The following is a 26978-nucleotide window of genomic DNA, read 5'->3' on the forward strand; positions in this document are numbered from 1 at the left end:
GGCCTACCACGTTTGACACAAAGCACTTGTTTAATAAGTATTTTTGAATAAATTCACAAATAATAATAATCCCAAATAGAACTTACCCGGGGAAGGGTCGGGAATAGGTGCCAAGTGGACCCTCTGCAGAGCAGAACTGATTTCTTTTTTCAGAAAGGAAGGGATATAGTTTCCAGCCAGTCCACTAGAACTTGTAGAGCTGGAACCAACTGATTTGCAAAAGAAAAAGCTCATTACTGCAAAGATATGCACAGGACACCGACAAGGGTAAAGGACAGGGGCGCAGGGCAACAGAGAACTGGGTTTTGATTTTCAGGGGGAAAGCATTAGGAAAGAGGGAATTCGGAGCAGAACATTCCACCACACCACACTGTTAGAAAGACGGGGGGATGGGGGGCGAGGTGTACAGACAGTGTTGAGACTGTAGCCTGCACCCACAAGGAGGCTGGTGGGTTTGTTTGTTAAAAAAAGGAGACATTTAGAATTTTCTTTCTTTTTGTAATAATCAGTTTAACCTGTTCTGGAATTTTCTCTTTTCCACTCAATAATATAGAAGAGTTAGCCTTCCATGTTAGTATGGACGAATTTCAGAGTATGGTTAAACCATAACTCATTTAACCATTCTCTTATTGATCAGCATATAGGTTTCTCTTATTGATTAGCATACAGGTTATGTTAATTGTTTAGCCATCATAAGTAATTCTACACCAGAGATATTCTTGTCCAGAACCAGAAAATCAGTCATTATTAAAATTCACTAAATACATTCACTTTTTATGTCATTTCTGCCTTGAGAGTGTTTTAAGGGCAGGAACTGGGTCCTACTCATCTTAGTGTTCCAGGAGGTCACTGGAAAGCCTTACTCATAGCAAGTAATCAATACCTGCTGTATGGGTATCTATAATGAGCCTTATTACGAAGGCTCAAAGGTGCATGTGGAATAATGAAGGATGTTATACAAATAACACAGATCCACTAGGAAGTTAGACCCGTTAGGAAGAGCACATGAGAGGAAGAGTTGTTCTGTGTCTTCCCAACACAGAGCATTCTTGGCAACTACTTAAGGCAGAGTGGAAAAAACAGTCTGGAGCTCATGTATCAGGAGCTGTGTTGGTCAGCTGAAGCACCTTTTGCAACTTTGGTGACTAAATAAGAAAAATGGAAAGAGGATCAGAACAAGGAAATCACAGACAGAGAAAAGGTAGAGTCAGTAAACACAAGAGAAAATGCTCAACCCTCATTAGCAATGGGGCATGCGGGTGGAAGCCACAGTAAGATGCCATTGCACACCCTCAGATGAGCACACATCTGCAATCTTGACGGTATCAAGAGGCATCAAGGACACGGCACAACTCCTGCACCCTGCCAGACAGCAGTTGGGCAAAATCTGTGAAGTCAAAGATGAGCACAGCCTTTAACCTAACGTGATCATATCACACGTGCACACCTATAGGGGGCATCAGTATTCACTCCAGCACTCTTTCTAACTGTAAAAATGATCAACAGCCTTCATGTTCAAGAAGAGACCGGATGAATAAATTAAAAAATGATCAACAGCCTTCATGTTCAAGAAGAGACCAGATGAATAAATTAAATGCTCTAAGTGTCCATCAACAGATGAATGGATAAAGATATGGTACATATACACCACAGAATATTACTTGGCGTAAAAAAGAACAAAATCTTGCCATTTGTGGCAACATGGATGAACTTGGAGGGCATTATGCTAAGTCAGAGAAAGACAAATACTTTATGATATCACTTACACATGGAGTATAAAAAAATAAAGCAAACTAGTGAATATAACAAAAAAGCAGAATGACAGATATAGAGAACTAATCATTGCCAATGGAGAGAGGAAAGAGGAAAGGGACAAGAGAGTGGCAGGGGATTAAGGAGTATAAATTATTAAGTATAAAATAAGTCACAAGGATATATTGTACATGACAGAAGATATAGGCAATATTTTATGACTATAAAAGGAACATAACCTTTAAAAATTGTGAATCACTATATCACACACCTGTAACTTACATAATATTGATCAGCAACTATACCTGAACTTTAAAAAAAGTTATATTCTAGTATAAATAATAAATGGTATCATATACATATACATTGCATATGTCATTCTACACAAATGTGAAACATATTCTATGTGTGTATAATTGCTGTATATATTATTAATGCATATATGCATTATTAACATGAGTGGAGATCCAGGATTATATGCATATAAATTTTAAAACATGCAAAACCATGCTAGGTATTTCTTGTATTCTAAAAAAAAAAAAAAGTTGTGGAAATAATAAACACCCAATTTGGACACAGTTGGGGGTGGAGGGGAAGGCCACAAAGGAAGGAAAGGCAATCGTGTGTGTTTGCAGAGTCTGACTTTGTATGCTGGGTGATGAGTACGTGGGTGTGGATATGTTCTTTCTTTCCCTTTCAAACTCCTTAAAATACATGAACACAGAATGGACAAAGGCAGAGAGAAGAGAAGCCCAGGGGTTTACCTGGCATGTGGAAGGAGAAGCCACGCATGGTAGGGGCTGCCTGTGTGGGGTGCATCTGAAATTCATTCATCTATTGAAAAAGCATGGGCAGCGCCTTCCAAACTGTCTACCTTCCAACGATGCCCTGGGCTGAGGCTGAGCCATGAGATGGAAGGGACAAGCCAGAACAAGGCAGACCCTGTGATACCCAGAGGTCGCAGACCACAGAGCAGGGCCTCAGAAACCAGACTCTGTGTGTGCGTTCAAGTAAGTCGCTTCAGTCACCTTTGACTCTTTGTGACCCTATCGACTGTAGCCTGCCAGGCTCCTCTGTCCATGGGGATTCTCCAAGCAAGGATACTGGAGTGGGTTGCCATGCCCTCCTCCAGGGGATCTTCCTGACCCAGGGATCAGACCCAAGTCTCTTATGTCTCCTGCATGGGTAAGTGGGTTCTTTACAACTAGCGCTACCTGGGAAGCCCACCAGACTCTGTAAGACTGTTTTTCCCTCAAGCCAAGGAATTCTGATGTCCTCCCCTGCTACTCCCGATGGCAGAGCCCGAGGGAGCTGGTCAAGCCCCCAGGGCCTGCTACCATGTGAGAGAAAGGGGCACAGGCCTGGAAAAAAGGTCAGGGTTTCCACACTGAGAGGCCCTCATGGTTCCACAGCTTGTCATCCCCTGTCTCTCTGCACTCACCCAGCCACACCCGGAGAAACTGCTTCTTATCATTTAAGGAGTAAACGTCATTACTCACCTGAAGTTATTTTGCTGATCACTGATACAGTCCCTGAAGATTTTCCAGACAAACCAGAACTGGACCACGGATTAGGTGGAATAAAATCCTTGCCTGGATTCGGGAGTACACCATTTCTTATATTTATTCCTAATAGGGCAAAAATGTTTTTTCAAATGCAAAATTTATATTCAGTCTTGTACCACATGTCAGAGATGAGATGAATGCAGAGTCTGATTTGTCAAAGACCTCCTATGGTTCAACAATCAAAAACTTGACTGTGATGACGCCACTGGATAGGTGGCAGAGGAAAGATGCTGTCTCTGGGGTGACAGGGTTGTCTCACTGGTGGGTGGCCTGACAGAAGTGTCTTCACCATCTACCAACAGATCTGTCCACATCTGATGTCTTGACCTCCTGGTGCCTTCCTGGGCTTCAGTGCCCCTTGGCCTTCCTACTCACCCACCTTTGCAGACCACTGCCTTTCCATCAGCTGCCCAAGTTCTTCTCTGTCCCTCTAGAACGCCACACCTAGCTCTGCAGCCCTGTGCTCGCCTCCTTCTGAATTCTGAGATTCCATCCCCTCACCTCACATGGACCATCATCATCGTGCTGATTCTGATCTCTACCAACAACCGTCACTGACTCCCCCACTTCTCAGGCTGCCTTGATCTCAGCTGCAAGACAAACCACTGCCCCCCTACCCCCGGACCACCCACTTCCCATGGCCATCAGGCATCACAGCCATCTTTCAGAACAGAAAGACTGAATCCATTCTTTATCCTTCTTCTTCCTCTAGAGTCAAGAAGAAATAGGTCTCCCTTCAGGCCAATCTCCTAAGGCCACAGTGCCATCCCTGACGAGGTCTGGCAGTATTTAGGAGGCCTGTTTCCAATCATGGCAGAAGGCAGGGGGGAAGCAGTGAGTCAGCTGGGCCTCCATCCCCTGCCCTGGGACTCCACCCCCTCAACCTGAGCACCACTGCCCCAAACTGGATGACAGTGACAACCTGTGGGTCCCTCGCCCACACAGCACACAGGTGTTGCTAACACCATGTCACTCCTCCAGTTACAACCCTTCAAGAGCTTCCTGTTGCTCATGAAATAAAATCCAAATTTCTTACAAGACCCCAAAGATGCCTCCTATGTCCTAATACATCCTCCACCTCTGACAGTGATCGGGCTATGCGGGCTCTCACAAGCCAAGCCCTTTCCTGCCTCCTGGCCTTTGCACTGGCCGTTCCCTCTGCTGGGCATGCTGTTCTCACATCCCTTTGCACATGGAGCTCCCTCCTAATCTCTGGGGCCCAGCTCCTGCCACCATTACATCACCCTTAACAACCGCTGTCATCATCTGCAACTACTGTGTGCCCACTTATTTAGGGTCTGTCTCCCACCACTAGAAAATATGAGGATGAGGATACTGTCTACAGGTTGCTGGCTAAAGTCACTGCATAGACTGTGACATGAACAGAGACCCTGGAAGATGGGCAACCCAGCGGCCCCAGTTGGCTGTTTTGTCCACCATATTCTCAGCGCCCTGCACAAAACGATGTCAATACAGATTGACCGATGGAATGAATCTGTGAATGAACAGTGGGCTGATGCTATATGCTTAGAATACAGAGAACCTGGAGAGACGCCTGGGCACTCTCCAACTAGAGTGTCTTCACTTAACCCCTGTGGTACATAAAGCCAGATGGGGGGGCTAAGCTCCCATCTGGCTTCCTGAGAGCATACAGGGCTGGAGAGACCCCCGGTGAGCTGCCTGGCTCTTCCTGGTTCCTCACTCCCTTGGACTGGACCCCATTTCCTCTACCAAATTTCTCATCTTAGGCAAGAAAAGAATGTGAAGCCTGGGACTTCCCTGGCGGGCTAGTGGTTAGGACTCCGAGTTTCCACTGCAGAGGACACGGATTCCATCCCTGGTCAGGGAACTAAGATCCCGCATGCAGCGAGGTGCAGCCAAAAAGAAAAAGAAAATATAAAGCCTGTGTGTACTAAGTGGCTTCGGTCGTGTCCGTCTCTTTGTGGCCCTATGGACTATAGCCTGCCAGGCCCCTCTGTCCATGAGATCCTCCAGGCCTGAATAGTGAAGCTGGGTTGACTGTGCCCTCCTCCAGGGGATCTTCCCCACTCCAGGGATCGAACCCGCGTCTCTTACATCTCCTGCACTGGCAAGCGGGTTCTTTACTACTAGCAGCACCTGGAAAGCCCAGCAAATATTTCTACGGTGGTGCCACCACTGTCCAAAACAGAAGCTTTGCAAAACTCGAGATTCCGGGGACACGATTTCTCATCAGGGACCAGAGCACAGGCAGAAAGTGTTATTACCAGGCAGGTACCGAGAGTGCTTCAGATAGTGCTGCTTGGCCGCCGACCGCAGGGTGGGCGTGTCGCGCCGGGGATAGGACGTCTGGGTGGGGGCGCTATTTCCGGTGCCCACGGGCTCCGAGGGCTTCAGGTCCAGAATGCTCTCGAATCTGAACGGGGAAAAGAAGGTTCTGGTCAGCACGAGCTGGCAGCGCATGGGATGTGAAGACAACCTCAGACACCCAGAGGTAGTCCGTGCGCAGATGGGAGCCCACACTTGCCTGCACAGCGTCTCATCGCTCTGTCTTTTGTTTTTCAGGTCAATCCTGGTGAAGGATGGACTGAAGTCCGAGTCATCCAAGTCAGCCCAGTCATCGGAATCCTTCGTTGACCTGGAAACGAGACCCCATCTTCTCCTACTCTTTGGCTTGATCTCACCATTTTTGTGCTCCAGGCCAGTGAGAATTTTCTGTGTATTACAAGGGGGTAGGGGGGTGGGGAGGAGAAGCAATACTTGGCATTAGTGAAGCTCACCCATGAGTCAGCCCCATTCTGAACTTCCTCGGTTGTGTAGACGACGGTCCTGGGGTGTAGTCTTCCCCAATATGCACTGCTTATTGGAAAAGGCAATGGTGGGAAACAGTCTCCAACCTCTCTCACTTATTCTGCACAGGTTACATCAGTTTCTACTCAATAGGGACACTAAGCTGTGTAAGTAAGGCTTTAAAAAAGGATATTTAGGGCATTTCTTGCATACGAGGAAGGTAGCTGGATTCTCATCCAGGGCTCATCTCTGAAAGAGTTAGCATGATTGACACTGTCCTAAATAGAATATAAGAGAATGTAATTAAAGTGCCAATCACCTGCTCTTTTATGAAAAACAATGCAATTAATACCTTATTTGCCTTGTCAGCAGACCTGGATCCTATTTAACTACAGAATTAGCTACAATAGGAAATTTATAAACACACACTGCTGCTTTAGGTGGGTTGGGGTCAAGTGGACAGTCTGGAGACACTACCCCCATAATTCACAGGGAGAGCCAGAACCTGAATTTAGACCTTTAACTACAAAGCCAAGGCTCCTTTCACAATTCCATGATATCAAAAAGGCGAATCTATTATAATTAGACCTTTTATGCTGAAAAGAAAATATTACGCAACAAGTACGGTCAGGGCCTTCCCTGGTAGCTCAGGGATGAAGAATCCACCTGCCAATGCAGGAGACATGGGTTGGATCTCTGATCTGGGAAGATCCCACACGCCACAGAGCAACTAAGCCGTGCACCACAACTATTGAGCCTGTGCTCTAGAGCCTGGGAGCCGCAACTACTGAGTCCGTGTGCCTAGAGACTGTGCTCTACAGAGAAGCCACTGCAGTGAGAAGCCCAGGCACTGCAACCAGAGAAAAGCCCACACAAGCAATGAAGACCCAGTACAGTCAAAATAAATACATAAAATTATTAAAAAAAAAAAAAAGAAGAAGAAGTAGGGTCAGCAAAGGAGCAGCCAGACAGGGCTCCTGAGTGAACTGTCCTGCTTACTGCCTGAGGATGCTTTGGGTGGAGTGATGGCAAGAGCAAAGGGCTGGGCTTGTCCTCTGGTAGGTGGTCCGTCCTGGGAGCCTCGGCTTTATAGGGGTACATGAGATGCTGAGGGGGCTGGCCGGCTTGATGCTGTCTGGAAGAAATGCGTGTGTGTGGCTTGGCTGGGGGCTGGGCAGGAGGGACCGGCTTTACGTGAGGCGGTGCGGCTGCCTTTTCCAGAACGTCCTTCTGAGATTTTCCTGACTCCTGGAGGCTGTGAGCAGTGCTGCCCAGGGGGTGCCCCACCTGGAAGTAAGGATATCGAAGAGCCTGGAATGACACATGAGGCTGTTTCAGAAGAAGAATCTGGCTGGAAAGGTTGACACCATTCAGGGTCACAGGCTAGGTTTCATATTAACCAGTCTGCTGCAGTAGCTTGCCCAAACCAACTAGAAAACAGCATCCTGAATCTGTCATACCCCTTGGGATTCTCCTTGTCCCAAATAGTGTAAAATGTATGGACTGGTTGCCACACTCAAAATTATTTGGGTAAAGCAGCCAGGTTCACTGCTGTGCCCTTTGCTACTTCTGCCAATATTCTGGCTTTGTAACTTATTTGCTTGGTGTCTTAAATACAGTATTTCACCATTCTAAGTCCATTTCTTCATTCCATAGAAAGAAAACAAATAAGATGGAGAGAGCCAATATAATGATCTAAGAGGACTCTGAAAAATCAAATATAAAATAAGAAGATACAGCAGACAACAAGGGTTTGCTGTGTATCACAGGGAACTATCTCCAGTATCTTGTAACAACCTGTCATGGAAAAGAATTGAGAAAAAAATATGCAAAACTATCACTTTGCTGTATACCTGAAATTAACACAATACTGTAAATCAGCTATACTTTAATAAAAATAAAAATAAGCAGGTACATCTGCTTTAACATCAAAAATGCCGAAAGTGTCAAACATACTATAGTTAAACCTTGTCCATCAAGATAATTGTGCTTTCTGCATCACCAAGGAATAAATCATAAAGTGCTGGGGTTTGCAATTCTCTCTGAAATATTCCCTAGTCTTTTTGAGTGGAAGTCACTGAATATAACATAACCTTTCTCAGTGACTGGGACCTAGCCATAAACACCTGTAATGATGATAAGGAAGTGTAGATATAGACACAGATAACGTGGACACTCCCACAGAGGTCCTGGACTCTGACATCTAGCTCAGGAAGTCTTCTCTTTAGTCCCAGGTATTTTTTGCAAGTCTCAACTGAATTCGGGGTATTTTTAGCTTTTCTGATACTATTCCTAAAAAGTAAACATTCTCTCTTGGTTCCTTGTTACTGAACCTTTTTATTTTCATAGCCCCTGTGTATTCTTTAGAAAACTGGGTTCACCAGACAGCGTCCTTCTGTGGCCTGAACACACTTGTGAATTGCATCACCAGAAGTGCATTTCTGAGCACTCTCTAACCTTCTTGAGCCATCTAGAGTCTTGGCTCTTTCTTCTTTGAACCATTGGAAAGCTGCTTTCCCCCCATACCTTAATCCCCTCCAACTGTCAGCTCTCAGCTCTTGCAAATTCTAACATCACATGGGCCCTGTCCTCAAGTGACTTCGTCCGTCACTTCTGCTCAGCCAAGTCGTTGACTCAGATTACAATTGGTCTGCTTTTTCATCCTCTGGGTAATGGATTTATCAGTGAGACAAGCTGAGAAGGGGCCAGGTACAACACAAACAGAGGCTGGCAGGGGGTCCAGGAATGGTTGAAGTCCACAGCACCACATGCTTCCTTTGGGTGTGCTTTATAATCTAAGTCAAATTGGCCTGAAGGAGGACAGGTTGGAAAAACAGGAGCCAGAAGGCATGTCAGCCACATGGCAGAACTGTTGTTGATGGTACACTGTCTGTACCAGCTACTGGTGGAGTTAATAAGGCAAATCACATTAACTTCCTATTTTTTTTTTTTTTGCAAATCACTTAAACTTTCTGAGATTTAATTTTCTCGTTTATAGAATGAAACCAGTAACACCTATCTCATGGAGCCTTCATGAGATTAATATCACATAAAAACAAACAAAAGCATCTGCAAACTGTCAAGTGCTATAAAATGCTAATTACAGTTATTTTCCTAGCTCTCTTCCTCTGTCATCTATAAAATGAGTGATATGGATCTTACAAGATATTTTCAAACTACCTTTCAACAACCAGTACTGCCTTATAAACACACTGTTACATATCACCCTAACTCAGAATATATTTGAAAACATTTGCCAAAGACAGGTGGATATATCTGTTTTCATTTCCACATAGTATTGATATATGATGTGAACTGTACAGCAATTTTCAAAGGAACTATGTTGTTTAAACCTTTACTGCTTTAGACATAAAGAGTTTCAAACTATTTTGAATTCTTACACCTTATATAGTTCACGATTAGTGGTATTCAGTACTATTTTTCACCCATATTACCTAATAAAATAGTTCCCATAATCTATATAGGAATCATTCACAATTAGACATGAACTTCATGAGGAATGCATCAGAAGAAAATGGAAGGAAACCTGACTAGCTGTTGGCCGTTTCTTGGGATCCCACTGTAGCATGTCTCTCAGGAGCTGAACTGCTTCGCTGCTGGCATTTGGAATGAGGGTCTTCAAGTTATTGGGCACACACTGGGGCCAGCGGAAGTTCATCGCATTTGACAGTTGGTAGCCTTCAGGCCAGTCAGTCTGAAAGGAAAAGATAGAGAGTGTTCCCCAGCCAACTGCTGAAATAGGACTTTATATTCCGGCACATGTGCCCATAACAGAAGGGTGACTTGTCATTACCACATCCCTACTCACTATGGTGGACCATCCCAGAGGTAGGTGTAAATTTGTGACCAGGGTTATAAAGGAGCGGAGGAGGGCTAAGGATCACATTACGGGACTTCTGCATGGGTAAGAGTTGTGGCCATGAGAGCACAGAAGGGAGCAGAGAGGCGTGGGGAGAAAAGCAGAAGGAGCCAGGAAGTTTTCCACTGCAGGGTAGGAGGACGGTGTGGAAGACTACCAGGGCGAGGAAGATTCCAGAACGAGCCCGTGCTGCCCAGGGAGGTGGCAGGGACCACGGGAAGCTGCTGCTTTGGCCCACATCATTTACCTTTTTGGGTGTCCCCAGTACTTGGCAGATTTTGAAGATAGTATCGATCTCACTGGCCCCGGGGAAGAGCGGCCGGAGGGTGTACACCTCTGCCATGATGCAGCCCACAGCCCAGATGTCGATGGGCGAGCTGTAGCTGGTGGACCGCAGGAGCACCTCCGGAGCCCGGTACCTGCGGGAAGGAGGAGAAGCTAGTTCCCACCCAATGGCCAGAAGAAAACTAAACACACAATGAGCTCTCTAGGAGAACGTTTGTGTATTTCTGTTTTCTGTCTTGTTCAGGGTGGTGTGTTAATTTGTAAAGCCAACAGCTGTGGCTGCAGCATAAAGCTGGGCTCTTCTGTATCACAGAATTTTCTGTTGAGCATTTCTCAACAGGTCTCTTCTCTACAGCATTTTTGAGAAATACAAATAGTGAGAGAGAGCAGGCAGAGAGCGAGCTAGAGAGAATATAGAGCTCGTCATCTGTAGGCTCTTCTTGGTCATGGCCAACTGCTTAAATCAAATGCTTAGGGTCTGAAAGTTTTAATAATGCCAGTTAGTTGATTTTCCAACAGGCCTTTGGAAAATCTTTTACACAACTCTTTTAGGAAACAGTCTTTAGGAAGCTCTATATACAGAATATTTAGATTACAGAAAAGCATAATGGATTTCCTATAATATTTTTTATTTAAGTATAGTTTATTTACAATGTTGTGTTTGTTTCTGGTATACAGCAAAGTGATTCAGATACATATACATTCTTTTTCAGATTCTTTTCTATTATAGTTTACTACAAGATCCTGAATATAGTTCCCTGTTGAACTTGCTTCTAAAATTATTTACAACACAAGCTTTTAAAGCTTGTACAATACCAACATTCCTACACATAGGTGTTTTCAAATGGTGCTCTTAGTGGAAAGTTAGTATTTGTGACATTTATACTCTCCTCAGTATAATTGCATGGTCTTTAAATATAAGAAATCCAATTAAATCCTCTTGAGGAAGATTGTACTCACCATCTGGTAGATACATAGTCTGTGTATGGAGGTCTTGATCGGATTTCTCGGGCCAATCCAAAGTCTGCAATTTTCACAAGTTCGGGTCCCATACAGAGGAGGTTCTCTGGCTTTAAGTCCCGATGGAAAAAGCCTGCAGAGGAAGCGGGAAAGGAATTCAGAGGCAAGATCGTGTCTGCATCACTCTTTGCAGCTGTATTGCTCTTTTCATGACAGTGATAGTCTGGTAGGACACTGAAGGCTCTGTACATTCATCCCAATGATAATGATAATACAAAGCCCTTTGGGCCATTCATTTTCCTTTGATGAATTCAAAATGTCAAGTCCTTTAAAGTTGTCTTCATAATTTTTTTTTTTTCCCCCAAGAGAACAAACTTCTTTTAAAATACCAAAACTCCATTATGGGCTGAGATAACCTGGCAAAAAGAAATTGTCACGCTAGGAAAAAATACCATGCGTACGTTGTTCAAGTCAGCGGAAAGAATATGAGATTAAAACCATTAAAACATGGTACTGGGATACTAGGAGTTTACACTGCTGCAGAAACACAATTACAACTTTTGTTTAAGAAACAAGGGATTTATGAATATGACCTACTCATATCTGAGATCATGATGTGTATTGCAAATATGTTTAAATGTCAAATACTGATTACTTTGCCCAGTGAAAAGCACATTGTAGATCTGTAATCCACACTGTGAAAGGCAGAGATAACTCATCAAGTGGGAAGCCTGTCTCAGCTACAGCAGGGCTTCAGGGGTACATACAGGAGAGACCTAAACACCCACTGATCAGCATCACATGCCTTCCTCCTGCGGAGAGTATCACTGGCAGACATCATTCTGCATGAGTCTAAACCTGAATGGGTCGCCAAAACAGGGAATACAACTCTGTCAGTACTGCTGATGGGGTTATTTGTCATCTACGATCACAACCAATGCTGTGAAGCTGGATTCGAAGTAGCACATTATGGGAAGAAGTAAGAGCCATCCCTGACATGCTGACTGTTCCTCAACTACCTCTGTGCTCATGTGGTCATGTCTGCATCTCTAATGTGCCTGCTGCCCCTCTCCAGATTCCTATCTCTGACAGGAGGGACAACAGCTGGTGTCACCCCCATATTAACCTGTCCCAAACCACTCTTCTCCTCTCCCAAATCATCTCTCTTTCTCAAACTTTTGATATGATATCCAGGTAGCTTGTAGTTATGTTGGATCCATCTTTCCCCAGAGAGTAACAGACTTGGCTCATAGTTTTCATCAAAGTACTTCCTTTGGGTCCTTTCTGCCCTTTCTCTGACTTAAAAATGTGTAAATATGCATGCAGTTATGAGAATGGGATCTTTTGCCAGTGCACCCAGGAAGCCTTCATGACCCCTGAAACATATGATCTATAGATGATGGTTTCTCTTCCTAAACACTCAGAGCATCAAAAGCATGAAAAAAAGAGACCACAAACATCATTTTCTTACCGAACAGATGGGGAAAGTGAGTCACAAGCGGATGAGGGCTGAATGAGTCACAATCCCACCAAGCAGTGTGTCAGAGCTCTTGTACTTTCTGGCTCTGTTCTGTCCCTCTCAATCCAGATGGCCAAAACCTTGATTTGTGGGGCTGGTCCTTTCAAGTCCAGATTAACCCTGTTTCTCCTCTTAGACTGCCCTTTTCTCTTCTAGTTGGGCTACACTGTTATTTCCAAACTTACGTGGCATTTCTCTGACACTGAAATGTCCTCCACATCCAGGTGCCACTGCCACCTTCCCTGCCACCAGCCATAACACTCACTCAACAATCCTGCATCTTCTCTTGTCCAGTCCACCCTATCACATCAACTGTACTCAGATACAAGCATCATCCCTGCACTCCAGACCCTGTAGCTTGCTTCCACCCAGGTCATGCTCCGGTACACACCGACAAACTGCTCCCATCAGTCAAGCTTTATCCTTTCCTGCTAACTGGTCTTTAATCCTACTTCCACAGAGAAGGTGGGCACTAATGAAATGAGGAGGGGTAAGATTCTGGTTCCTCATATCCCTCTAAGCAGCTTTCCTTTGATCCTGAAGGATCAAACTTCAGGCCCCAAATAAAGTATCAGAGAAAAAATGGCTAGGGAAAAAGTTTAATTGCAAACAGACTCTTAAAAATGACTAATGAAAACTGTATTTGTCAGTTGACATATGTCATCTGTCATACGGTATTTGAGGATAAGCCTTTTTTAACTAGGAAGCATTTGTGAATATGTTTGTAGAATATCTGGCCTGAGTAATAGCAACAACTATGATCAACCTTAAACTCATGAGTTCTATTCGTTAATTAAAGGTCTAAGGCCCTCTTGTCACGTACCTTACTTTTCATCTCTATTTTAACAAAGCATCACTATTTTATTACTATGAGAGGTAATGCTTCGTAATAGTTAAGTAGGCAGACTGATTGGGTTGCCTAATTTCAAATCCCAGTTCTGTTCACTGGCTGGCAAATGAGTTGCCCCCTATAAAATGGGGATGTAACAGCATCTACCTTGTGGGGTTGTTTTGCAGGATTCACATGGTAATATTTTGCAGAGCTTTTAGTGCAGTGCTTGACACATCAGCATCTTGCAGGAGCTTGTCATTGTTCGTAGTACCTCTCCTCTCATTTCATAGTCTCGACAACCTGGCAAAGGGGGCAGGCAGACACCCTAGCTCCATTTTTTTGCAAAAAGAATTAAAGTTCATGAAGCTGGTGATGTGCCGCACCATCCCCCTGCCTCCACCACCACAACCTGTGAGGAGGTGGCGCTAAGCTCTGATCTGATTCCTGGCCCAATCCATGGTCTGCTGATGTGTGCACTCGGGCTTATAACAATGAGCCCACGTCTTCCTCTGTGCTTCTGATTCACAATGAAAACCCTTATAGCTGGGTTGTTCACAGATCGTGAAACAGCAAAGTGCTGTTAACACAGAATCTTCCTGTTCGAAACTGTTTGGCTTTCAGAACACAGGAACAGACCTTCAATTTTATTTCAGGGTACCCCATGCCAGTCGAATAACAGAGGGATTTTCTCTTTCATCCTGGCAGAAAATGTGTTGTGCTTTCTTTTTCACTAACAACCCTTGGGCAAGAAAAACATCAAGCCACAAAGAAGGCTCCACATGTTCATGAGGAATCTGATAGGAATACACGGAAATAACCAGAGAATACTTAAACACTATGGATTTCTACAGTGCACCTTCCTACTGGGGAAGTTGTAATTTCACAGATATTACTGAATTTAAACCGACAGTGCTTTTATCAAGAAAGCCAGGAGGGACAGCGACACACACAAAGGCCAAGGGCTGACTCAAGGACATACATGTACAGCAAGACAGGGGAGAAACACGAAGCAGAGAACCGCCTCTTTGGGCCAAACATTTTCCTTTACGCCACCTAATGCACTTCAGATTTCCTGCACGGATATTTTTAAGTGCAGGGCAAGGATGAAACACACTTTGCATTCATTATTTAACTTCTGCAAAGTGCATATGCTTTGGCATTGCTCTCAGCACCAATGGAGCTGTGTTTTCATTCCCAGTAGGAGGAGGTAGTCACTGACATTAGCCATGGCCATGGCAACCACCTGCGGCTCTGTGCTCTGCTCCCCAAGGAGTCTGCTCCCAGGGACAGACAGCACCTTCACACAGTGAGAACCAGCCAGCAGGGAAGAGCCTGGAACTCACAGAACAAACCTGTGAAGTGCTTTCAATTATTTTTTTTCCATGACTGGACAAAAGGAACAGTATAAAGCTCCAAAGTTCAGTCAACACCATACAAAACCATTCAAAAGTTTTCAAAAATCCTTTATGAATGAAAATGAGACAGAACCCGCAAAATAAGTATCTATCCCACCTCCAATTATTTTTAATTAATTTTAAAAATTAATTAATTGATTTTACTATTTATTTTTGGCTGCACTGGGTCTTCGCTGCTGCGCGCGGGCTTTCTCCAATTGCAGCGGGCAGCGGCTACTCTCTAGTTGCGGTTCATGAGCTTCTCACTGTGGTGACTTCTCTTGTTGCAGAGCACTGGTTCTAGACAGCCAACTCAGCAGATACGTGGTCTTAGCTGCCCCGCGGCATGTGGAATCTTTCCAAGTCAGGGATTGAACTGTGTGCCCTGCATGGCAGATGGATTCTTTACCACAGGACCCCTGGGGAAGTTCACGACTTTCTAATCATCATTACGACTTTCTTCACCTCTGATTCTCTGCTCTCTGTGAGAACAGACAGGTTTTTCTAGAGAAGCATGGCAAATGGACACAGACATGGGAACTAGCCTCCACTCTACTGCTCTAAGGCAGTGGGGCCTTTGGCAGGTCTTTAAACCTCTCTGAACCTCTTCCTCTTCTTTGAAAGGAAAAGACACCATCTGTTCTCTCTACCTGAGAACCTGGCAAGGAAACACAAAAGGCAATGGATGAAATAACATTAAGCTCAAACCAGAACGGGCACTTAGCTGGGGGAGAGTGTCCACGAGAATCTGAGGAAGAAGCATGGTGCTGGGATTAGAAGAGCAAAGGAGGTCTGACCACCATAAACTGAGCCTTCCCTTGCACCATTTCCGAGTACAATCCAAGTGTGTAAGGCATGCAAGGGACACTGATAATGCAAGGTTCCCAAGAGCTGTTTTCACACAGTCATTTATGGATGCTAAATTACTGGATATGAATATGCATTGTGTGTGTGTGCATATATGTGCCCTGGTGGGTGTTGGGGGAGAGTATATATGTAGATGCAAGTGTACATGTGTGTGCACATATGGGTGCATGTATGTGTGAGCATATGTGGGTTGATTTGATGGGATTTGGTAGAGACCTGAATAAAAGGACGTAAGTTCTTCCTGACAACAACCGAGCCTCACAAAGAGCAACAAAAAGGAAAGGAAGAGAAAGCCAACACATATTAACTTTCTTACAGACCCACCACGCAGTCCTCTGAGCAAAGAGCCCCGGTAACTGAGACACTATGATGGGTCCCTATTGGAACATGTCTAGTTGACCTTTCTCTTTGGAGATTCCCTTTGATTTCTCACCATTTCTTTCTCCTGAACTCTCAGATCTAGTAAGTGCTCCTTGTCCTCCTATCTGTCTGTAAGACACCACACCAGAAGTTTTCAGCATTTTGCAAACTCATACCATCCCTTGGGAATTCTTGTGTCAAAAGTGTTCCTTCAACCTGTGTCAGTGGAATCAGAGATGATACCTGTTACTGAAGAGTTTTTATAGAATTGGTTCACGGGCTTGCATATCACTCTTGAATTATTCAGCACATACCCACGGCTTCCACGGATGAACAGCCTCTGCTGTCTGTTGCGTTTGACCTCTAAGTGTGAGGTGCTGCTTAGGGGTCACAGAGAAGACTGGGAAGGGTCCCAGACTTACCATGTGGCACAGTGTCTTTTCCCCTCGCTGCCAATTTGCATCACATCTGAACTGACAACATCAATGGGCTTCTGCCCAGCTTCCTTGTTGGGTAATGAATTGGGTAATGAATCAGTAATATTGCATTTGCTGGTGCAATATTTGCAAAGGCAGTGATACCTTTAGACTGGGAGGGAACAGATTTCTGCCTGTGTAATATCAGCTTGTCCATCTGTCTGGATGTCAAAGTCACCCCAAATGGCCTCCTGAGGGACTCCTTACTTCCCTGGTAGACACATATGTCCATCCTGAGGATCTGTGCTCATAAGAAGGTATCAACCCAACCTCAGTTGGGTCTGTGGCCAGTTAGGAACCCAGACTAGTAATGCCTACTAATGATTACTAATCCTACTCAGTCCGGTACAAAAGCCCAGCTAAGAACAACAGTGATAGAGGATTTCCTGATGGGTATGTGACCATCCATTCCTCTGGATGCTCTAAATCTCTCCCTGGACTAACCAGATCATCCCTAGAGTGAGTCATACTGGGCCCCAGTAGGACCATTTTCTCTGATCAGGTGATGCAATTGGCCTATGTTGAGGGAGAGGACCTGGAACTATCTCATGTAACCCATTGCTGTGTTTACTGTGAGGGTAACGTTATGTAAAGATCCATGAGAGAAACCTCTCTGGTATCAGTATCAGGAATAGCTCTGCTTCTCTTGGGCAACTGAACTGTTCATACATTGAGAGACCAAGTAGGTTGCAATTGGAACCAAGTAGGTTCCAAGTCGTGTTTCATGTTCTGCATTGTCTGACAACAAACGCAGACTCACATCTGTAGCCTGTTTCTTCTACTTAAACAAGACTTGCTGACATGTATTTCATGGAGTAACCTCGCCCCTGGCTACATCCGTGCCTTGTTTTGCTTTTTCTTTGCTTATTTTAAGTGTATTTTATTTTCCTGGATTGCATAAATCTTATTAGACCACTTTGCACCCTTCTGAACAAGCTGAAATTAAATATACTAAGAAAATGAGAAACCACAGCAAAACAGTGCTAGTTAAGGGGGGTTAAACATCATCTGTGGATGGAGCTTGTCTGAATTCTAAATGAGGCTTCTCATTAATACACCCGTTAATGGTCAGGAATAATTCTTCAACATATAACTAACAAGCTTGATGTTAAAGCCTAGAGAATAAGAACATGCAGAAATGATAAATAATGAGGGAAATTCAGAAATCAAGCCACAGAAGATAACATATTCCAAAATCCACTATCAGCCTCACAACTCTTCAATTTTTTCTGGGAGTCAATTACAAAAGACACTGATGCATCCTACACCTTCTACCTGAGGACAACATTTCATTGTTATTCAAAAGCACAATACTCCAATCACCTACCGTGTTTGTGAATAAATGCAAGTCCTTGCAGTATCTGATACATGATATTTCTTATAGCAGACTCGGGAAACAACTTATTTCTGTGTGGGGCAGAGGAAGAAAAGTTTTAAATCTCAATTTTTGAAATTTGTTTATCAAAACAAATTCCCTGTCCTCAAATTCTTAGCATAACCAAAAGAACATAAGAAAACACTTGCTTACATGCTAATTTGATCAGATCCTTGGATCATAAAGACCAAAGAAAAGCAACTGCTTATCCATGTAACAAAGCATACCTTATAAGTACCAAATATATTCAGTTATGTTACAAAGAAGAAACGATTAAAAATTAAATAATAAACCTAGAAAAATTCCTTCCAAGATATCTTATAAAAAATCACCTCTCTCCATAATTAAAGCGTAACAAATTTTTGATGGGGAAAATCTGAGGTCTTTCACATGAAGGTCTTAGGAGACACAGTGGATAGTGACATTTTCCCTTGGTTGTGCAAGCCATACAACTTCACTGCTATTCCTGACAATGAAAATGGTATTTGTTCACTGAAATTACTCAGAGGGATGCTCCAAATGGCATTCACCTGCTACCAAGAAAATGTGCCCAACAGGTTCCACATGGTTCGCTTTTAAAGTTCAAAATGACCACTGCAGGTAAATTTTTTATTTGTTTCTTTGTCTTCCCAGTATGCGAGCCCTGAGCACTGTAGCAAGACAGGCACTGTAAGGGACCTGGAAGTATCCCACGGATGGCTCAGAATGAATGACTCCACTGCACTTTTCACCTGTAGTCACTCAGCCCATACTGTCCCGGGGAAAGGAGACCTGCAGAGTTATCTTCAAAACCTCGGAGTCTGTTTGGGTGAATCACCCATTAAGACATTCATAATGACTGCTCTGAAAGCAGTTTTCTCCCCAGCTATCCCAGGGCCTCCCAAGCAGGACTGCAGGTGGCGGCCCCTCATCTCCTGGCAGCTTTAAACAGCCAAGCTCAAGCAGCATGCCCACAATAAACAAAAGCAGAAAGAAAACACATGCACGTTGCAACATTCATTTCTAAGAATACAATTTCTTTCTAAGAATATGGTGGTCATCATATGTACCTTTCTTTAATGAGCTGGTAAAGATTCTCCTTCATGTACTCAAAGATAAAATAAAGATGATCGTTTTCCCTGATAACTTCTTTTAATTTTACTACATTGGCATGGTTGAGCTTCTTTAAAGACTGAAAGGTAATGAAAAAAAAAAAAACCATAAAAATTAGAGTTAAGTCTGTTGTTGAAAAAAGAAAAGCAATCCCACAAATCAAAACCAGAGGTGGACTATAAAGAAAGCTGAGTGCCGAAGAATTGACGCTTTTGAACTGTGGTGTTGGAGAAGACTCTTGAGAGTCCCTTGGACAGCAAGGAGATCCAACCAGTCCATCCTAAAGGAGATCAGTCCTGGGTGTTGATTGGAAGGACTGATGTTGAAGCTGAAACTCTAATACTTTGGCCCACCTGATGCGAAGAGCTGACTCACTGGAAAAGACCCTGATGCTGGGCAAGATTGAAGGCAGTAGGAGAAGGGGACGACAGAGGATGAGATGGCTGGATGGCATCATCAACTTGATGGACATGGGTCTGGGTGGGCTCCGGGAGTTGGTGATGGACAGGGAGGCCTGGCTGTGCTGCGGTTCATGGGGTCGCAGAGTCAGGACACGACTGAGCAACTGAACTAAACTGAATACCACAAACAGGAAGAAGCACCTAATTCTAGAACTGCAGCAAAGTGGCACAATTCATATTATACTGACAATATTTTAATAAACGGTATTTCTCTGAATTGGTAGTAACTTTACATAGAAAAACTATTTCAGTTAACGAACCAGGAGGTAAGAACGTGACCATAACTGGAGCTGCTGGCTTCCCCTAGCACAAGGTACAGGGCCAGGGCTATTTTAGGTGTACTCCCTCCAGGTGATGGAATTCACGCCATGAAAGTGACCAGACAGGAAACCACTGAGGCTTTGACTGATATTGGAGAGGCAGCTGCTAGGAGCTGAGGTCCCCAGCCAGCAGTCTGCAGATATGCTGAGCAGGAAACTGCTCAAATAGACAGAGGCTGACAGCCCAGTTCTCTCAACTTTCTTCTGACTCATGTGTGTCCCTGGGACATATAGCTCTTCTTACAAGGTAAGTGTTAAAGAAGAAGGCAAAGAAGGAGGGGAGAAGGAGGAGAAATTTCATTGGAAAGACCATGAAGTGAGATGAGAGAGACCTTTGCTTCCAAGAACAGCAAAGGCAAAAAAGTCAAGCGGGGGATGAGAAACAGAGTGGGCGGCTCAGAAAATGGTGAGTGACCTTCTGATTATTCCCCATGCACACGTGTGGTTTTCCTCTTCCTGGAACATACATGTGAGTGCAGCCACGTGCAAGCTGTTTTCTGTTTGCATAACTAGCTCTGTCCACAGTGAACAAATACGCTTTCATAACGGTGAGCAGCAATCCAGTTCATGTGCAAGGACCAGACACCCAACTGCAGGTTTGCTCACCAGCTGATCAGAATTTGACAGAACGTCTCTTTCAAGAATGCCTCAAGGAGTCACTGTGGCAGTGGGTTAAGCCCTTTAACTCAAAAAGCCTTTTCCTCATGGAGACGTGAGTCTGACAATAATAAATTGTAAAGCCCTCTTTATCTCTGAACTTCCTTCAAAACAACATTCCTTCTATAAAACAAACAACCAGAATGTTTGAAGATGAAAGTGATAACGTGAGTGTCCAAACCTGGAAGGACACTCGATAACAAGCACCCAAGGGGAATGTGTAATGTGACTGAGTTACTTCAGCAGCTGGGAAGAGGGAGGAAATATGGCCAGTGAATAGGAACAAAATAAGACGTCTGGAACCTCTTCCCTGAAAGACAAGCTTTTGCCAAGCGCCTCTCTGGCAGGAAATCCTCAGCTGTTTTGGCCAAATGGCCAAATCCTGATTACTGCTTCTAGTTGGGTTGGATTTCTGGTTCTTCATGAGTAGCAAACACTGCTAACTTGTAAGCATTCACCAGACTCTCATGGACTGCAGTCGTCTTTCCTGTCTCTTTGCTTAAAATGCACCACCAGCCATGGCTGAGGCATCTGGTGGACGAGCAGCAGGATGAACTGGGCAGATTCATTCAGAGGAAGATGAAGTCGGTTTTAGAGGTTTGAGAGAAGAGACTTCCAGGCAAGGAGTAGGGTACCTTCCACTATTAGCCAGATGTTTGCTTTGAGTGTGAATTACCAGTCCAAGTCTTAGAGTGGCCGCAGCTCTCGCATCTAAGTGAGGTTCAGGGGCCAATTAAAGTCTCTATCAGTTTAATAGAAAGGAAGTAATATAAAAAAAGGACCAATTTTGTGGAGGACCTCACGTGACTCATTTTCGAGAGACATACTTCCAGAAAGAAGGCATCTTGTTTTGGCTTGGCAAAGGCTTCCAAAGAGAGGCAGGTCAGCTGCATCAGGCAGAGAAGAAGGAGCACAACAGAGATGCTTCAGGGAGGAGTAAGTAACCTGCAGGCTCTGAGTGGTCAGTGAGTCTCATCCACGTCACTTAAAGAAAGTCAGGCCCAGACAAGCTAGGTCAGGGGAGCAACCGTGTGTCAGGAGGGAGACCCTCAGAGGTCAGGTGAGAGAGCAAGTGGCCACCCAGTGTCTGAGGGAAGAGAACTGTCTGGATGCCAGACCCTGGGCTTGAGACCAAGCCTTGCTGCCTCGAGCTGTGTTTCCCTCCAGCAAATTACTGAGTCTCTGGATCTCAGGTCTTGTCATCATGTAACTCAAGATGCCAAGACTTTCCTCATCAGGTGGTTGTGGGGATGAAATAAGACCGAGCGTGTAGAGCACCTAAGGTACTGCCTGGCCTGTAACAGCTACTCAGTAAATGGTAGATGGTGTGTGAATAGCTGAGAGCTGGGGAGACGAGATGTGTGGGGAGTGGGGTCACACACGCCACTGCCATGAGCTGTGGTTTCTGAGTGGAGGGTAAACGGTAATTATGACAGAAGAGGGAGCAATGATGAGCCCTGGGGGAGGCAGACAATCTAGAGAATTCAGGCACTCATGTCCACTAAGCAGTTGGATAGATGGACCTGAAGCAGGGGTTAGCAAACTTTTCTGTCAAGGAACAGACAGTATAAATCTTAGGCTTTCCTGGTCATATATAGTCCCCGCTGCAACCACTCAGCTTGGCCAGTGTAGCATGAAACCAGCCATAGATAATATGCAAACAAATGGACATGGCTGCATTCCAACAATTTTTTAAAAGTAAAAACAGGCAGTAGGCTATTTATTGACCCCTGATCTAAATGCATAAGTAAGATAAAAGATGTGAAAGGGGCTGCTGAAAGAAGAGGAACGAATAAAATCCCTTGGAAGGAGAAGTCAAAGCAAAGGAAAAAAACTGCTGAAAAGAGAGTGTGAGAAATTATCATTATTTAAAGGGTGAACCCATACAACCATTGGTGAAAGGCAAGAAAGAAGAAGAGGTGGGTCAAAGCAGAGTCCACAGACATGGGAGAGGAGGGGAGGAGAGGAGGATGTAGTCCACAGACAAGAAAATGCCTGAGAAAATGATCCTGGACTTGGCAGCTAGGAGAGCAGCTTGTGGCTGCTAGGAGAGCAGCTTCGGCAGAACGCCTAATACAGTGAAGTGGCAAGTCAGTGGTGGGGGGAAGTGATGGCAGAGGGGGAGCCTGGAAAGTGAGGTCAGGAAGAGGGATGGGGGGGAGGTCCAGGGGAGGGAGGTTTGAGTCTGGTTAGAGAGAACAATGGGCACATTGATGGATGGAAGACAAGGAGCCAGTGGAAAGGAGTTTAAAGATATGGGAAGGTTCATAATAGCCAAAGGAGTCTCAGTGTCCATCGATGGATGAATGGATAAACAACATATAATAGATCCACACAGTGGACTGTTAATCAGCCTTAAAAAGGAAGGAAATCCTGATACGAGGATGAATCTTGAAGACATTCTAAGTGAAATAAGCCAGTCACAAAAAAGACAGATACTGTATGTTTGCACTTATATGAAGCACCTAGTGTAGGTGAATTCATACAGATAGAATGTAGAATGGTGCTGGCCAGGGGCTGCGGGGAGCGATTCATGGGGAATTTCTGTTTAATGGATAAAGAGTTTCAGCTTTGCAAGATGAAAAGAGTCCCGGAGATGGATGCTGCTGATGGCAGTATAATAATGTATATACTTAATGTCATTGAACTGTACCATTTTTAGGTCAAATACACAATTCTGAATCTATTTTGAGCCCTCTGGGTTCTAGCATGGGACACCTTTGTCATTCCAATAGTGTCCGCTATTTCTCCGACTATCTACCTGGCAATCTGCCATTTTCCTTTGAGTTTGTGTTAACCTTAATGCACAGGCATTGTTTGTGGAAAATGTGCAAAAAAGCTTTCCTCAGAGACGACTATACAATATGATTACTGCATATTTCAGTTTCTGGGTGGTACGGCAGATTTTCTAATACCGTTTAGTTTACTATGTAAACAAAGTGGTATAAATCTTTTAAAAAGTGTTTAAAAAGGTAAATATTATGTACGTTTCATCGTAACTTCAAAGAAAAGGGACATTAGTGAGAAACAAGTGAAAGCTGAATAAATCTGTGGTTAACAGTCTATTACCAAGATTTAAATAAAGTACATGAATACACACGAAAAAACTTTTACAAAAAGTACATGCACTAATATAACACCACAATCTTCTTCTCTTAGCTTTTAACTGTTTTGTTATCATCTGCCTCGTCTTTCAGCTTCAGTGAAACAATTCTAACTGTATCAACTATAAATCTACCGTGTATAAAGCAATTTTAAGCAACCATATGTAAATTATTCCCTCATGTGTTAATAAATACCTTGACCTCCCGAAGGTTCATGCATTCTTCCCAGGAATAAAACTTTCTTTTCATTCTAAAAGAGAAGAGAAAAACAAACAGCATGCTTACTCCCAGTAACAGGCTATGCTTTATCTTTAAAAAAAAAAAAATGTTTTCATTCTGGATCTAATGAACAGTGCTTAAAGTGGGTTCCAATTTCTACCAAATATTATACTATCCAAAACAGCACTCTACTTAGAAACCTGGCAGTGCAATCAATTTTGCAGCACAAAAATTCCCCAGGAGAGTTAGCACAGGGTACTGCAAAGAGGTCCAGACTGATGTCTTGCTCTGTCACTAATTAGCTGACCATGGGAAAATTCCATGGGCTTATTTTATCTAGACCAGAGCTGTCCAATCGAACTTTCTGTATTGGTGGGAATGTTCTGTGCTGTCCAGTATGGGAGCCATTAGACGCACGTGACTACTGAGCAGTTGGAGTGAGGCTAGTGCAGCACAGAAACTGAATTCTTAATTTAAATTTTAAATTTAAATGACACATGATTACTTGCTGCCATGTTGGACTGCACAAGGCCAGGCCTCTGGTATAGGGGTTGGCAAACTATGACCCATGGGCCAGCTCCCACCGACCATCTGATTTGATACAGCCCACAAGACAAGAAGGGCACTTATCTTTTGTTTTATTTTATTGTAAAAATATTTATTTATTTGGGTCTCAGTTGCTGCACATGGGATCTTCACTCTTCACTGTGGCATGTGGGACCTAGTTCCCTGACCAGGGATTGAACTTGCACTGGGAGCATGGAGTCTTAGCCACTGACCCACCAGGGAAGTCCCTCACCGATGTTTCTAAATGGTTGCAGAAAACAAAAGAAAAAGAGTAAATCATGACATGTGAAAGTGATCTGAAATTCAAGCTTCAGTTTCCACAAATGAAGTTTTGCTGGAACACAATCACACCCGTTTGTTTCTATATGATCGATATGATCTGTAGATCTATATGATCTATATGATATATATATATCATATATATATAATATATATAGTGGGAAGTGGCTGCCTTCCCACTACAACAGCAGAGCTAGCTTGTGACGGAGACCGTATGGCCTACAAAGCCCAAAATATTTACTGCTTGGCCCTTTGCAGGAAAAGTGTGCCAACCCCTGGCCCAGAGCCTGAGGAGAGAGACAGAGAGCCCGGTGAGCTGGCCAGAAAGCTAAGGGTTCCCGCTTTCACAGCACTTCAACCACATCCTCTCATTTGAATCTTATGGCAGCCCCACGAGACAGATGGGATGGGAGGAAACTAAGAAACAGAGAAGTTATGCCATTTCCCCAAGGTCTCATCGCTGGCTACTGAGAGACCAACTCTCATCTCTCCTTCTCACTCTGACAAGTCTGTCCCCGATGTCACGTTGCTCCTCAGTTGAGTGATCAGTCCTTTTATTCATGCCCTAGGTATTTTTTTAGCCCCTGCTATGTGGCAGAGGCCCAGGCACTAGAGAGACATTCCTCATGGCACTGACCTCGGAACAGAAAGGCAGGTGATCAACCATCTTCTGTGTTGAGTGCTATGGAGGAGATGGTCAGGGCATTGTGAAACTGGGCCCCAAAGCGACCTAACCTTATCTAAGGTATCATGGAACAGTTGTCCAGGGAAGTGGTATTAAACCAAGACCTGAAGGACCAGGGGAATTTGGACCAGTTGGAGGCGTGGGGTAGGGAGTTGCATAGGAAGGCACAGGGCAGAAAGCCATCTGGTGAGTTCAAGAAGCCAAAGGCCAGAGTGGCTGGGATGAAGTAGACAAGTGGTTAGTGGGAGGAGATACACCAAAGAAAACAGGAAGGGGCAGATCTGTAAAACTGGGGGCTTGGTCTTACATCTGATAGGAAGAGATTAAAAGCTCCTAGTTTGGGTTCTTTGAAAGTACAGTCTGAGGCAAGGACTTGGATGCAGGGAGTTTACTGGGAAGTTAATTTCAGGAAACTAGGGCAGGGAGCAGGGAATCTAATAACAGACAGCTGGGCTAAGAACCACGAGTATGAAGGATAAAACTCACTTTTTAATAGCAATCAGTTCCCCAGACTCGATGCTTCTTCCCAGCAGGACGGAACCGTAGGTTCCATCCCCGAGTTGCTTGATGGTTGTGTATCTATTCATGGTGTGCCCGCTCAGGCCGCACACTCATCTCAGGGCCAAGGCGGATCAGTCCTGCAGCCGCAGCCAACCTCCCCAGAGTGTAACCAGATTTTTCTATGGCAGCACCAGCACAAGGTATTCAATAGAACGCAACTATCTTCCAAATACATATTTTCCAAGATGAGTCTTCTGCCTGTAGAGAACGATAAGAGCCAAGGATAAATGTTAATGGACATTTCTGAGTCTATCTAAATCAGGAGCCGGCTGTAACCCCCCAACTCACCATCCGTTATTTGTAAATAAAGTTTTATTGGCACACAGTCCTGCCCACTCACTTGCATATTATTGGCAGCTCTTTTCATGCTACACAGCCAAGTAGGTGTGACATGGACTGTATGGTGCACAAAGCCTAAGGGACGTATTACTGTGCCCTTTACAAAAAAATGTTTGTCCACTTCTGGTCTAAATAATGTTCTTTTCTAATTTTTTATAAAACAAGAAATAGAATTCTTGGAAAGTGATTTCACCACTGACTCAGAAATTAATCAGCTGCAATTCGATGCCTTTCTGCTGACTAACCACCATAAGCAAACACTACATGATAACTATGGCCGATGGAAATTGCTGAGCTACAAAAATCCATGCTAAATATGCTGTGTTCTGTGTAATTTAGCTACAATAACAATGTAAATACACAAAAGCCAAGAAATGTTTAAATTAAGGTTCTCCTGATATAGAACTTACATGTGCTCCATGAACTGTTTGTGGCTAAGCAAAGACAGTATTTTACTATTTTTATTACTAGACATTCGGAAGCTAAACAAAGAACTAGTAATTTTTTTAAGGCCTGCATGCAGGGTGTGTCTCTTTTAAAGTCATTCACTTGTGTTTTTTTAAAAAGATAAGTCATTGATTTTTTTCATTTATAAAACTAAGTGTCATTCAGTCTGCCTATAATGAAGAAAATGTAGTACATAACTTAAGTGATTGCAAT

The 26978-nt window shown here is 44.0% G+C and overlaps 2 protein-coding genes across 3 annotated transcripts in view; both read right to left on the reverse strand.

Moving 5' to 3' along the window:
• CILK1 (ciliogenesis associated kinase 1) overlaps window positions 1-26005 on the reverse strand; it is a 30261-nt gene extending 4256 nt beyond the window's left edge. Inside the window, exons 1-12 of one of the 2 annotated variants that reach the window (XM_061398450.1) lie at window positions 25905-26005; window positions 23864-23918; window positions 19084-19205; window positions 17987-18066; window positions 11212-11344; window positions 10214-10385; window positions 9634-9801; window positions 7086-7373; window positions 5824-6011; window positions 5564-5712; window positions 3252-3380; window positions 87-209 (exon numbers count right to left, since the gene is read on the reverse strand). In XM_061398450.1, the coding sequence (XP_061254434.1) occupies window positions 87-209; window positions 3252-3380; window positions 5564-5712; window positions 5824-6011; window positions 7086-7373; window positions 9634-9801; window positions 10214-10385; window positions 11212-11344; window positions 17987-18066; window positions 19084-19205; window positions 23864-23918; window positions 25905-26005 (1708 nt within the window). Of the gene's footprint in view, window positions 1-86; window positions 210-3251; window positions 3381-5563; window positions 5713-5823; window positions 6012-7085; window positions 7398-9633; window positions 9802-10213; window positions 10386-11211; window positions 11345-17986; window positions 18067-19083; window positions 19206-23863; window positions 23919-25904 lie in introns of both variants that reach the window. The other variant, XM_061398449.1, reaches the window with a different exon arrangement.
• On the reverse strand, window positions 25901-26154 carry LOC133236429 (uncharacterized). The gene has a single exon (XM_061398452.1). The coding sequence runs from the start codon at window positions 26152-26154 to the stop codon at window positions 26035-26037; it is 120 nt and encodes a 39-aa protein (XP_061254436.1). The 3' UTR covers window positions 25901-26034.
• Window positions 26155-26978: the final 824 nt, after the last annotated feature.

The sequence above is a fragment of the Bos javanicus genome, chromosome 23, assembly GCF_032452875.1.
Source record: "Bos javanicus breed banteng chromosome 23, ARS-OSU_banteng_1.0, whole genome shotgun sequence".
Classification (NCBI taxonomy): Eukaryota; Metazoa; Chordata; class Mammalia; order Artiodactyla; family Bovidae; genus Bos; species Bos javanicus.

What these genes read in the sequence shown, in the direction of transcription:
- LOC133236429 (XM_061398452.1), bottom strand. Translation starts at nt 26,154, where the DNA reads ATGTATTTGGAAGATAGTTGCGTTCTATTGAATACCTTGTGCTGGTGC.